We start from the raw sequence: 15139 nt of genomic DNA, 5'->3' as shown, positions 1-15139 counted from the left end.
CAATATCAGTCCACACGTCCAATTTCAACATTCTAGGTGTATTATTTACTAAATTATCAGGTTTTTTGTGTTTTCTAAAATGGTAAATATATAAAAAGTGGGCGTGGTTATCATCCGATTTCGCTCATTTTCAATACCAATCTATTATGGGCCCAGATAAGCTCGTGTACCAAATTTAATATTTACTCAAATTATCGTGTTAACGGAGAGACGGACGGACATGGCTCAATCAAATTTATTTTCGATAATGATGATTTTGATATACTGAAGTCTATATCCATCTCGATTCCTTTATACCTGTACGACCAACCGTTATCCAATCAAAGTTATAATACCCTTTGTACAAGTGCAGCTGGGTATAAAAAAAGGAATTGTAACTCATGCGAATGCATGAAATTTTATGTGAATATGAAAGTTTGAATAATAAATTAAAAACGAAAAGAAAATTTTAACGAAAAGTACAAACTCGGTGAAAAATTTAATTTATTCTGACATGTTAGTGTTATAAGTGGGGCAATAGACCAATGGTCGCAGTGCGGTCCTCAATTAATTATCTATCTATCTAGTGTTATAAGTTTATAGCGATGTATGGACACGATTATGGAAGGATTTCAGTAAAAATGTAATTTTTGTTGCAATTGACTGATACTGAACTTTAAACACTATATTACAAAACTTCAAATAAATAACGTACCAAAGTAGCATTACTGAAGTACACAACGCAAGTAATAATTGCAAGCATTTACTTATCGCATAATAGTCCAGGGATGGATACAAATCCACGACAGGGAATTGTCACACAGTAGTGAAGAGACCACCAATTAGCTAATTAACACGCACTTCTCATCAGGAGATGATGCAGAAGAGGTGTATAACAATATCTACACTCCAAATACGGAGCGATCAGTAGCGGAGTATGTGTAAAATATCAAAATTGAATTGGCGATAAAAACTGTTTCCAAGCTCAAATCGCCGGGTCCAGATGGGATACTACAGCTTTGTTGCAGATGTCGGGTGGAGCGATTGTAGAATGGCTTAGAATAATTTTTGAGAGTTGCATAAATCCAAATCACGTCGCGCAATCCTGAAGAACGGTTCTATTAGTCTTCATATCGAAAGCAAGAGGAGCCAGTCATCTGATCCCGAAAGAAAACAAGCTTATTTTTGACATTTTTTATGCTCATTGTTTATCTTACATACCATTTTGGTTTTTATGCAAGTTTTTTGTAATTATCCATCACCATCACATATTCCGCATTAACGACCAGATTATGTATGATGCCGTGACACTTTTCTGCGCAGTCACTCACAGTCGCCACCAGTGTTGACAGAACTTTTTCAGAAAAAAAGCTACATTGACAAAATATAAAAGCTAAAAAAGGCTAAATAAAAAATTTTAAGGCTAAGAAAAAAGCTAAAAGTGTAAAGTAACTTTTTAAGCGTTTCATTCATTTTTTTCATAAGAAACATAATATGATAAACATTTCATACATCTAGTAAAAAATTTTAAGTAATGTTTACCTTTGTGGATAAGACAAATGTGATAACTTCTGCAAAGACGTTAAAATTACAAATAGAATCTATCACCTGAATTAACTATCATGGTCTCATTTTGTATCTCTTTATATCACCAGCTGAAAATAGCTGGCTCTATGCGTCGCCATATTGAACATCCTGTCAAATCGCTAAAAAGAAGCCATCTTGAACATCCTGTCAGATAGTTGACGGATAAGATATCACACTTGTTTTATCTACAGTGATATTTACTCCAATTTGAAGTAAACAAAATGGTTTACAGATGCAATTTGTGTTTTATAAGAATTGTTTAAGTGAGAGTAAAAAAATAGCAGCAAAAGTTACTTGCAAATTTTATCTGCTTTGTTTTTTTAACGATTTGCATTACGTCACCTAATTTCAATTTTTTTTGGTCGGAACTCCAGGAAACTTTTTCAGTATGCAGTTTTGTAGTCCTAATTATTCTTGTCTGCCAAAGTGCATGTTCGGAGTCATTAAAACTTCCCATTGCTCTTTGATTATCTTTTTCCTTGTAGGGTGATCCAGATTCTCTTTCATACACGTTTTTAGTAATCAATTTTTTATGGAATAGATTTCTTTCCCCTTCGAAAAAAATGCCAAAACCAGTCGGAGTTTTGAGAGGTTTTAAACTTATTTTTATTTATTTATTTGGATTAAAGTCGACACAGACACAATGAGGTCGATTACTAAGATATTTAAAACATAAAATTAATGTTACAATTAAAAATAAATAAATTCAACCATACATTTGAAAGAAAGTACAAATATCAGGCCAGACGTGATAGTATTGAATTATGCAACGCGGAAAACGAACATTCAAAACTGATGCAGTTATACAAGTTGTTGTAGTCCGAACACCAGCTTCGCAGTGGATTATTTTTGGCAAAATTTTGCCGGGAAAGTCGTAAATAAAAAGGCACAAAATGCCTAGACCTTCTACCAGGAACAGCAAAATTTAGTCGACTAACAAGATCAGATGAGTCGATCTCGCCCATAATGAGCTTGTGAATGAACATTACCCCGAGTAAAGTTCTTCGATTTTCCAAAGTTGGCAGATTTATAAGGAGAAGCCTATTTCTATATAGTGACAAATGCACACTAGAATCCCAGTTAAGACCACGTAGTGCAAATATAATGAATTGCTTCTGTACTGACTCAATACGCTTTATAAAGTTTTGATACCCTGGGCACCAGACACACGAAAAATACTCTAAGATTGGTCGTAGCAAGGATGTGTAGAGGGTCTTAGTCAGATACGGATCATTAAACTCCTTAACCCATCGCTTCAAAAAACCGAGTATACCCGTTGCTTTGCTTACCATTGATGAAATATGCGTATTAAAAGTCAATTTAGGATCAAAAAGAATGCCTACATATATCACTTACGACAGATATACGCTCCAAAGGCGTGCTGTTTAACGTATACGATGTCAAACTTGGCTTCACTCGGTGAAATGTCATTAGTTTGTATTTCGAGCAATTCAAAACTAGTAAATTTGCAGTACACCAGCATTGAAATGAGTCCAAGTCTGCCTGAAGAAACTCCACACGGGAAGACTCCGAAGGCAACTATGAGTAACAAAGTTTAACATCATCCGCATACATAAGAGTTCGGGAATTTATGAGAGTTTGTGGTAAGTCATTTATAAACAAGGCAAAAAATAACGTACCCAAATGACTACCTTGAGGCACACCAGACGTTACATCAAACAACCTAGAAAGACTGTTTTTAAACAAAACTTGTTGATCTGATTCGCGAGATAGCTTTCGAGCCATACCAGTAAATGCTTCGGAAATCCAAGTAAATCAAGTTTTTAAACTAAAAGCTCATGATTGACAGAGTCAAACGCTTTACTGAAGTCGGTATATATCACATCCGTTTGCCTATTGTTTAAAAATCCATCCATTAGAAAAGAAGTAAACTCTAGCAAATTAGTAGTAGTTAATCTACGCGGCACAAAACCATGCTGGCAGGGCGATAATATGGAGCTACACATGTGTTGAAGTTGACATGTTATTATTCGCTCAAATGTTTTGGGAATGCAGAAAGCTTAGCTATACCTCTATAGTTCTCGATACTAGACCTACTACCTTTTTTGTGCAAAGGTATAATAAACGATTTCTTCCAAATCAATGGACAAGTGGCAGATTCTATAGATAATTGGAATAATTTATGTATCGGCTCAGATAATTTAACTGCTCAGTATTTGAGTACACAACTAAGAACATCATCTGGACCCGGAGAAGAAATCGGTTTCAAACCGAGAAGGCTCTGATATTTTGTCAGACTAAACTCAACTGAGCTACAAAACTGCATACCCAGCAAGTGGTTCCTCCCCATAAATTCAGAAAACAAAAATTTAGAAACACATTTTTTCAGAAAACATCAGTCAGAACCTTTTTTCAGAAAGCCGAAATTCAGAAGTCAAAACTCAGAAACAAAAATTCAGAAATCAAATTTCAGAAGTCAAAATTCGGAAGTCAAATTTCAGAAGTCAAAATTCGGAAGTCAAATTTTAGAATTCAAATTTCAGAAGTAAAATTTCAGAAGTCAAAATTCAGAAAGTAATCAGACAGCAAAAAACATTAAATGTTACGCACAGAACACCCAAGAGCACGGGGAAAAAGTGTCAATAAATATGACACTATGGCATCATTGCCATGAAACAAGTCCAATTTTCACATCCGTTCTGCAACAGAAGTCGCAGTGCTGTGAATATCAATTGGCAAGAAAACAGGATTGAAGTAGAAATAATGAAGACAAACAAACAACCGCTGTGATAGCTTATTTGTTATAGCAGCGGCGCCTAAACGTTGCCGATGAAGGAATTTAGCAGTTCCCGAAATGGATCTATACAACGAGCTTTGGCAGTTGTCTAAATTTTTTTCCTTCTTCTATTCTAATTTAAAATTGTTTCAATTAAGAAAAAATGTATCGTAAGAATAATAATGATAAAATAATTATTGTTAGGCCTTGAGCTCGATTCGAAACCGCGATCTTACAAATCAGTAGGCAGATATAACAACAAAAATTGTAAATTCATTTGAAAAAGATAAACGCGAAAAAAAATTAATTAATGACATTGCACACAACTCAAAATTTTAGATTGTACTACTTTTTCTTTATAATAAATAAACGTTTTTGTATTTTGAGAAAAATTTTATATTTTTTCTGTCGTCTGATTACTTTCTGAATTTTGACTTCTGAATTTTCACTTCTGAAATTTGACTCTGCAATTTGACTTCTGAGATTTGACATCTGAGTTTTGACTTCTGAATTTTGTCTTTCTGAAAAAATGTGTTTCTGAATTTTTGCTTTCTGAATTTATGGGGGGCACCCCAACAAGTATATTTAAATTTTATACACAAATTTAAAAATTTGTCTGAAGATTTAAAAAAAATTTTAAAGTTTTCGAATTTTATGGAGAAATTTTCGAAATAAATTTACATTTCTTTGTTATAAAATGATTAAAGTTATAGCTTTGTAAATTAGCGGAAATTTAAATTATAAAATTTGCAAATAATTTTTGCTGCTATTTCCTTGCTCGCGGGTGTATCTATGTAGCTCCAAATTTATCACTTCCGACTTTTATACTGTCGCTATTAAGCATAATTTTCGCTGTGTTAATTTCTAAATTATTTTGAGTAGTTTGGTTTGCCCCAAATCACAATGAAATGCGTTAATTGCAAATCCAATATTGCAACGCCGCCTCCCAATGGCGTGCCGAAACAGTTTCCACTTTGTGTCACACTTTGTGCTACATTGTCAACATTTGCAAAGGACCAACAGCTGCTGCACTCTAATTTAACGTCACACAAAACACACAATTCCCTCATATTCTATTCACCGTATTTAGTTACAAACCAAAAAAGTTGGCTTGAGAGGTGGAACAACAAAGCTAAGTTGCGCAAACTGCAAAAGAGCAACAAACGAACCAAAAATTAGGACTGTAAGTAGACACAATAAACTGTTTGTTGGTTGCTGATGTTTTTCTTTTTATTTATCAGCCTCATTTCCTTTCTGTACGCGGGTGTCAACCAACTGGTAAACTAATTTAAACTTTTGTGTGCGATGCATCTCTAAACGAGAACGTTTTGTTCGCCTTTCGCTAACTGGTAGCTGGTAGACTTCTTTGCTAAGGTTTTGTTGTTGTCGTAGGAGTGACACTTCGTTGTTGTACCACTACACCAGTTTTTGTTTATCATCATACCTTTTGCTTGCCAATGCAATTACATTCACACACAAAAAAACTTTTCAAAAACGCCTTCATTGCATTTCATTTACATTTCTTTGCATGTCCTGTAACGCCCACACACACTTACATACAAATCAACTGTAACAAAAAACGAACCTCACCTGCACGTGGAAAATCAACTCCAATTTTATAGCTGAGCATTTCTTGCAAATCGCTCCCACGGGCTATTTATACAACGGCGGCGGCGTCGGCGGCGTTGGCGGCTTACATTTGCCTTTTTTACGTCTGAAACGTGACGTTTTTGCTAAAATGATTTTGGAAGAGCCTACCGTGAAGGAAATCTCCTCAACCGCGGAAGCACTACTGCCCATTATCGACCAGCCACAAGGTGAGCGAAATTCAAATATGAATGCACGCCACAACAAATGCAGCCATAGGCTAAGCTTGAGCTTCGAATACTATGAAGCGCCACTCGACTATTTTCCTGCTGCTCGAAAGCCACTTGAAAGCGTCAAACGATGCTTTTGTGGCTTCTCGTGCTGTGGTTTCTCAGGTTATCGTTACGTTGTGGTGTCGCTTATCTAAACTTTTTTGTTTTTCTTTGTTCTTTGTTTCTCATTTTTTCTTACAATGAATATTTTTTTTGTGTCTTTTTTCTTCATTTTCATGCATCTTTTCGGCCACGATTTATTTGTTTGCCGGCCACTTCCGCCAATGTCCGTCACTCGCCATCTTTTATGCCTTATGCATCTGCCTGCCTTCGTTTTACCCATGGTCGTAGGTCAGTGTTTGTTGGACGGTGTCCTCGTGATGGAGACGAGTGTAACCTGCGAGAAGCAAATGGGCTGTCGTGCCATACAGAAGACAGGATACTGTTGCCCTGATTACAAATGCGGTAAGTGGGAACAATGTGGTTGGTCTTTTTCTGTCAGACGGTTTTGAAATTTATGAGTTTGGTAGGAGGGAGCTGCACTTAGAGAAAAAATGGTATCGTATTTCTTAGATATTATTTGTCAGTTGAAAGATTGTTTGTAACATTCGTTTGTATATGTAAACGTACAGGAAAGTACTGGGGGAATCCAAAAAGGAATAAAAATGGGAGTTAAAGAAGAAATTGAATTAAATTAGAATTAGAAATATAATGAGAATCCGAACTACCACTAGAATAAGAATTAGAGTTAAAAGTATAAACAGAAATAAAAATTTAAATAGAAATATCCACAGAAGTAAAATAAGATCTACGAATAGGAAAAGAAAGAATGAAATAGTGAAGTAGAGAAAAATAGGCATTGTAATAATAATACAAATAAGAACAAGAGTACAAAAAAAAGGCAGAGGAGGAGGTTTCGGCTTAGGCATAAGCAAAGGAAGAAGGGAGGAGAAGAGGACAGGAAAGGAAAGTGGGAAAATTAGAGAATTGGAAAAGAGGAAAATGCGGAAAATGGAGAGGCGAATGAAGAGAACGGGGAGCGATGAGGAGTGGAGTGTATTCGGGCACGACAACGGCTACCAGGTCTGTTAATCTACATATACAAATCTATTGAATGTGGTTGTGATGCTCTTAGAATCAAAAATACCTAAAGCGAATCAGTATGACGCGATGTGTTCATAATATTCATATATGGCTTAGAGTAAGCATCAGAAAAAGTGCCAATAGAAGGTGCTGTACCCTCATCGGATCTTTTTCATTTACGCAAAGTTTGTTTCTTATTTCCATTGTCATGGCTTGATTTAAGCGACAGATATTTCAATTTCAACAGAAGGTTTATTTAGTCACCAATCCCCAGTCGTGGCAGGGCTACTAGACAAGATCAATTTGCAATTCAATATTATTTATTTATTTACGCTCAATTTATGTAATGAGACTCTTCTATACGAAGAAAATCTATTGAAAGCGTGTAAGAGAAAGATGGGATGAGGGTTTAAGAATGCAAGAAGGAAACATGGTTCGAGGAGGAAGAATGAGAATAACAGAAGGATGGGATGAAATAGAGTAAATAAGAACGAGAGAAAGTGGTAAGTGGAGGGAGAAGGAGTGGGATATATATGTAAAAACATCAAGTTTGGGCAAAATAAAGTTAACCGTATCCCCAGGTGTGATACATATATTTACATTAGGGTGGTCCTTATAAATCAAATCTTTTTTATTTATATTTAAATTACTTCCAGTCTCACCCCTTCCAGGAGTAATACGAAGGTCAAAAATATTACATGTAAAATGTATTTCCATTTCAAGATGGTTAAGCGGTATCGCAAAGCGCTCAAAGTAAAGATTTCTCTATGGAAACTCAAAAAATTTTATTAAATTTATATTAATATCGATCTTGGCTAAGCTTCTCAACTCCTGTACACTTATAGCAATTTTCTTTTTGTTTTGCCCTAAAGAATACGCACAGGTTAAAAATCACATTTTGTAGATAAAAAAAATTGTTTTAAAGCACTCCCATATGCCCTCACATTCATATAAAATTCATAATATGAATCGAATATATGGAAGTACCTGAATTTCATATGATAGTGCAAAGAAAAAGCACTTCCATATGAAGCCAAGGCACTTCGATGGGATATTCAAATTTATACTAACAAATTGAAAAAAAGAATTATCAAAAATATTGTAGCACTGAGAAAAATCTTAATTCAAAATTTATTCTTTAAGGGGACCTTCAAAATTCTTTAAACATTTTAAATAAAATTTGCTTTTTTTCTTGTTTTTTTTTTTCAATTTAAAAAAATTTCACTGCACATATAATTTTGTATATGTATTATCATTTGGCCTTCAAAATAAAAATTTTTTAACAACCCTAGATTTTGGGATTAGAAATCAAAAAAGTTTAATTTAGAATTTAAGTTTTTTGAATGAAACATTTTTCTGGGGTGAAAAGTTTGAGCTTTGACTCAACTGTCACTAATAGGCACCAAAATTTATATGCGCTATTTTGACCTAGGCACTACCTTTATATTATTGAATATTTTAGTTTTATTGATATTTTTAATTTTAACTTTTAGTTCAATAAATTTATTTATATTTTATTTATTTTTTGAATCAGGCTATCAACCTGAGCGACCACATATTTATAAACAAAATCTAGAACTAAAAGTTCAAATATGAGTTCTGGGGTCCGTTTAACAAAAATTTAAGTCTTAAAAGACAAGTTAATTGAAACTGGAAAACATTCCACTTCAGAAAAAGTTTATTTGCATTTGTATTTCTTGTGAAACGATTCTATGGTATTTTTGTGCTTTAAAGAGCTGCATTTAACAGAACAACGTTTAATTTTATTGATATGCTCTGCGATAAAGTACTAATAAAAATTTTTAGAACATTTAAATAAAATGAAATCAAACCTTTAACACTCTGCCTTCTTAACTGATTTGATAAGCAGTAAGGCTGGTTATGAGGGCAATGAAAGATTTTTAAAAAATATTATCATGATGAAATATTTAATGATAAATCGGTTTAATAATGATCCTTTTTTGCGGATACAAATATCTACTAAATTAAATTAAAATATTTAAATTATCAGACTTTCAAATGGCATTTTGTTTTACAGATTATTCGTGAATAATAAATAAATTAATAAATGGATAATGTTATATGCCTACAAAAAAATGCTTTTCATTAAAGCAGCTATCATCCATCTCTTTTTTTTTTTTTTTTTTGGCGTGTAGCTACATATTCGCCACTCATCACTGTACTATTTTTTTTTTTTTTTTGTGAGCTAATAACTAGAAGTTGCGCGGTATTTATTGGCTCTTCAGACGCCCAGTTGCAGCAGACACTGATTAACATAATTTATTTGTGCTTATGTAGCTATGATTGTATGTTTTTGTGTATGTAGTGCAACTTTATTTATTTTTCCCACCTTTCGCATCCAAACAAAAGTACAAAGGCACATTGCAAATTACTCATTACCCTTAAATATTTAAAATTGGTGATGTTGCGTTTAGTTTTGCATATACTATCTCATTTTTTTTTTGTCTTTCACTTCGTTCGCAGATTGTCAAAAGGATGGCATAACTTATTTAAATGGTGATAAGTTGGTAGATCCGAAGAACCCTTGTACGGTATGCTATTGTAAAGGTATGTGTGAAATATTATTTAAACAAGTAAGGAAGGCTAAGTTCGGGTGTAACCGAACATTACATACTCAGTTGAGAGCTATGGAGACAAAATAAGGAAAATCACCATGTAGGAAAATGAACCTAGGGTAACCCTGGAATTTGGTCGTATGACATGTGTATCAAATGGAAGGTATTAAAGAGTATTTTAAGAGAGAGTAGGCCATAGTTCTATGGATGGACGCCATTTAGGGATATCGCCATAAAGGTGGACCAGGGCTGACTCTAGAATTTGTTTGTACGATATGGGTATCAAATGAAAGCGATTAATGAGTATTTTGAAAAGGAGTGATCCTTAGTTCCATAGGTGGACGCCGTTTCGAGATATCGCCATAAAGGTGGACCAGGGGTGTCTCTAGAATGTGTTTGTACGATATGGGAATCAAATGAAAGGTGTGACTGAGCATTTTAAGAGGGAGTGGGCATTAGGTCTATAGGTGGACGCCTTTTCGAGATATCGCCATTAGGGTGGGCCAGGGGTGACTCTAGAATGTTTGTACGATATGGGTATCAAACGAAAAGTGTTACTGAGCATTTTAAGAGGGAGTGGGCATTAGGTCTATAGGTGGACGCCTTTTCGAAATTTCGCCATTAGGGTGGGCCAGGGGTGACTCTAGAATGTGTTTGTATGATATGGGTATCAAATGAAAGATGGTAATGAGTATTTTAAAATGGAGTAATCCTTAGTTCTATAGGTGGCCTTTTCGAGATATCGCCATAAAGGTGGACCAAGGGTGACTCTAGAATGTTTGTACGATATGGGTATCAAACGAAAGTTATTACTGAGCATTTTAAGAGGGAGTGGGCATGAGGTCTATAGGTGGACGCCTTTTCGAGATATCGTCATTAGGGTGGGCCAGGGGTGACTCTGGAATGTGTTTGTACGATATGGGTATCAAACGAAAGGTGTTACTGAACATTTTAAGAGGGAGTGGACATTAGGTCTAGAGGTGGTCGCCTTTTCGAAATATCGCTATTAGGGTGGGCCAGGGGCGACTCTAGAATGTTTGTACGATATGGGTATCAAACAAAAGGTGTTACTGAGCATTTTAAGAGGGAGTGGGCATTAGGTATATAGGTGGACGCCTTTTCGAGATATCGCCATTAGGGTGGGCCAGGGGTGACTCTAGAATGTGTTTGTACGATATGGATATCAAATTAAAGGTATTAATGAGGGTTTTAAAAGCGAGTGGCCCTTAGATGTATATGTGAAGGCGTTCTCGCGATATCGACCAAAATGTGGACCAGGTGATCCAGAAAATCATTTGTCGGGTACTGCTAATTTATTTATATATGCAATACCACTAACAGTATTCCTGCCAAGATTCCAAGGGCTGTTGATTTCGCCTTGTAGAACTTTTTCATTTTCTTCTACTTAATATGGTAGGTGTCACACCCATTTTACAAAGTTTTTTCCAAAGTTATATTTTGCGTCAATAAACCAATCCAGTTACCATGTTTCATCCCTTTTTTCGTATTTGGTATAGATCTATGGCATTTTTTTCATTTTTGGTAATTTTGGATATCGATAAAGTGGGCGTGGTTATGGTCGGATTTCGGCCATTTTTTTTTTATACCAACATAAAGTGAGTTGAGATAAGTACGTGGGCTAAGTTTAGTAAAGATATATCGGTTTTTGCTCAAGTTATTGTGTTAACGGCCGAGCGGAAGGATAGACGGTGGACTGTGTATAAAAACTGGGCGTGGCTTCCACTGATTTCGCCCATTTTCACAGAGAACAGTTACCGTCATAGAATCTATGCCCCTACCAAATTTGAGAAGGATTGGTAAATGTTTGTTCGACTTATGGCATTAAAAGTATTCTAGACAAACTAAATGAAAATGGGCGGAGCCACGCCCATTTTGAAATTTTATTTTATTTTTGTATTTTGTTGCATCATGTCATTACTGGAGTTGAATTTTGACTTAATTTACTTATATACAGTAAAGATTTAAAATTTTTTGTTAAAATTTGAATTAAAAAATTTTTTTTTTTTAAAGTGGGCGTGTTCTTCATCCAATTTTGCTAATTTTTATTTAGCACATATATAGTAATAGTAGTAACGTTCCTGCCAAACTTCATCATGATATCTTCAACGACTGCCAAATTACAGCTTGCAAAACTTTTAAATTACCTTCTTGTAAAAGTGGGCGGTGCCAGGCCCATTGTCCAAAATCTTACTAATTTTCTATTCTGCGTCATAACGTCAACCTATCTACCAAGCTTCATCGCTTTAACCGCCTTTGGCAATGAATTATCGCATTTTTTCGGTTTTTCGAAATTTTCGATATCGAAAAAGTGGGCGTGGTTATAGTCCGATATCGTTCATTTTAAATAGAGATCTGAGATGAGTGCCCAGGAATCTACATACCAAATTTCATCAAGATACCTCAAAATTTACTCAAGTTATCGTGTTAACGGACAGACGGACGGACGGACGGACGGACATGGCTCAATCAAATTTTTTTTCGATACTGATGATTTTGATATATGGAAGTCTATATCTATCTCGATTCCTTTATACCTGTAAAACCAACCGTTATCCAATCAAAGTTAATATACTCTGTGAGCTCTGCTCAACTGAGTATAAAAATATAGCAATTTGTTAGCTCTTAAGATGGTATCCAAATATCGGTAAGTCGTTCTGCTTAATATCGCGTAAAAGTTTCTATCTAGCGTTATGTGCGAAGGACTGATGCATAAAGTCAACGTACTGATGGTACTTTAGCAGCTCGGCTTCAGAACTAATAAATCTACTATCGACAAAATCTTCGCGATGCGCTAGAACCTTGAAAAGACTATGTCTGAACTTAAGTTCGCTGCAAAATTAATAAGGCCTTGCCAAATAGAAGTAAACAAGACCACCAGCTCAATAAGAAAGTACCCCTGAGGCATTCGGAACTAAACGAGACTTCAGACAAGGCTACTCGCAATCATGTGATTTCTTTAACCTAATTCTGGAGAAGACATTTCTATGTAGTAGCGGAACTAAACCTTGATGGCACAATCTATTATCACAGCGAACAATTTGTATAATGTAATGTATACTAACGATATTGATATCATTGGCCTTAACAAATGCGCCGGAAGTTCTGGCTTCTCTGTATTAGATAAAGGGCCAAATAATGTAGGTGTATTCGCACCTTGGCAGCCACGTCACTATTGACGGATATAAACTGAAGACTGTAAAGATAATTGCCTTCCTAGGAGCCACATTAACACTGAAAACAATGTCAGCTTTTAAATCTAACGGAAAACAATGCTTGGCAACAAGTGCTATTTTGTACTTATTAGGCAATTGAATGGTAAGGTCCTCTTCCAATAAAGAAAAGAGTCGCTCAATATGCCTGTCCTGATGTATGGCTCCGAATAATGGACGTGTCGAGAGAAATTGGTATGGCTCTCGAAGTATTCCCGCGAAAAGTTTCCTGGGTTTATGTTCCTCTGCGCGATGCCGTCAGCGAGAATCGAAGAAAATACAGTTATGAGCAATATGAACTTTACGTAGATACGAAGATAGGGCAACAAAGGAAGGTCCAAATACGTCGCTGGCTAGGCCGTGTTATGCGAATAACGAAGACGCTCCGGCCAGGAAAGTATTTCAATCGACATTGACTCCTCCCTTAGCGCTGCCAATTGGCGTAGGTTGCCACGAAACAGGGATAGCGGGCGTGGCTTGTTACGAAACGGCCAAAATCACTTAGTCGGATTAACGCCAATTAATTATTATGAAATCAATATTTAAATAAAAATGTTGTCAGTCTTGTAATCTTACTACTGAGTCAAATTAAAGAATCATATTCGAGTACAGCTCGACAACTTTCATTTTTCCAACTTGTGAATCAATATTTTTATACTCAGTTGAGCAGAGCTCACAGAGTATATTAAGTTTGATTGGATAACGGTTGGTTGTACATATATAAAGGAATCGAGATAGATATAGACTTCCATATATCAAAATAATCAGGATCGAAAAAAAATTTGATTGAGCCATGTCCGTCCGTCCGTCCGTCCGTCCGTCCGTCCGTCCGTCCGTTAACACGATAACTTGAGTAAATTTTGAGGTATCTTGATGAAATTTGGTATGTAGGTTACTGAGCACTCATCTCAGATCGCTATTTAAAATGAACGATATCGGACCATAACCACGCCCACTTTTTCGATATCGAAAATTTCGAAAAACCCAAAAAGTGCGATAATTCATTACAAAAGACCGATAAAGCGACGAAACTTGGTAGATGAGTTGAACTTATAACACAAAATATAAAATTAGTAAAATTTTGGACAATGGGCGTGGCACCGCCCACTTTTTAAAGAAGGTAATTTAAAACTTTTGCAAGCTGTAATTTGGCAGTCGTTGAAGATATCATGATGAAATTTGGCAAGAACGGTAAAGTCAAATTTTAATAAAAAATTTAATATCTTTACAGTATATAAGTAAATTATGTCAAGATTCAACTCCAGTAATGATATGGTGCAACAAAATACAAAAATAAAAGAAAATTTAAAAATGGGCGTGGCTCCGCCCTTTTTCATTTAATTTGTCTAGGATACTTTTAATGCCATAAATCGAACAAAAATTTACCAATCCTTTTGAAATTTGGTAGGGGCATAGATTTTATGGCGTTAACTGTTTTCTGTGAAAATGGGCGAAATCGGTTGATGCCACGCCCAGTTTTTATACACAGTCGTCCGTCTGTCCTTCCACATGGCCGTTAACACGATAACTTGAGCAAAAATCGATATATCTTTACTAAACTCAGTTCACGTACTTATCTGAACCCACTTTACCTTGGTATGAAAAATGAACGAAATCCGACTATGACCACGCCCACTTTTTCGATATCGAAAATTGCGAAAAATGAAAAAAGTGCCATAATTCTATACCAAATACGAAAAAAGGGATGAAACATGGTAAGGTTATTGGATTGTTTTATTGACGCGAAATATAACTTTAGAAAAAACTTTATTAAATGGTTGTGACACCTACCATATTAAGTAGAAGAAAATGAAAAAGTTCTGCAGGGCGAAATAAAAAACCCTTAAAATCTTGCCAGGTATTACATATATAAATAAATTAGCGGTATCCAACCGATAATGTTCTGGGTCACCCTAGTCCACATTTTGGTCGATATCTGGAAAACGCCTTCACATATACAACTACCACCACTCCCTTTTAAAACTCTCATTAATACCTTTAATTTGATACCCATATCGTACAAACTCATTCTAGAGTCACCCCTGGTCCACCTTTATGGCGATATCTCGAAAAGGCGTCCACCTATAG

The 15139-nt window shown here is 35.4% G+C and overlaps 1 protein-coding gene across 12 annotated transcripts in view; it reads left to right on the top strand.

Annotated features, from left to right (window-relative positions):
- The window catches only part of LOC137240465 (serine-rich adhesin for platelets), a 361236-nt gene that overhangs the window by 324782 nt on the left and 21315 nt on the right, over positions 1–15139 (top strand). For 9 of the 12 annotated variants that reach the window (XM_067766767.1, XM_067766765.1, XM_067766764.1 and 6 more), the window contains 3 exons: positions 5926–6120; positions 6514–6627; positions 9730–9813. The exons of 1 other annotated variant lie outside the window; for it this stretch is intronic. In XM_067766767.1, the coding sequence (XP_067622868.1) occupies positions 5926–6120; positions 6514–6627; positions 9730–9813 (393 nt within the window). Of the gene's footprint in view, positions 1–604; positions 623–5925; positions 6121–6513; positions 6628–9729; positions 9814–15139 lie in introns of those variants that run through there. 2 more of the 12 variants (XM_067766771.1, XM_067766772.1) reach the window with 2 other exon arrangements.

The sequence above is a fragment of the Eurosta solidaginis genome, chromosome 2, assembly GCF_040869045.1.
Source record: "Eurosta solidaginis isolate ZX-2024a chromosome 2, ASM4086904v1, whole genome shotgun sequence".
Taxonomy (NCBI): Eukaryota; Metazoa; Arthropoda; class Insecta; order Diptera; family Tephritidae; genus Eurosta; species Eurosta solidaginis.
Note: the sequence above shows the minus strand (reverse complement) of the source record. Positions and strands in the feature narration are given on the sequence as shown.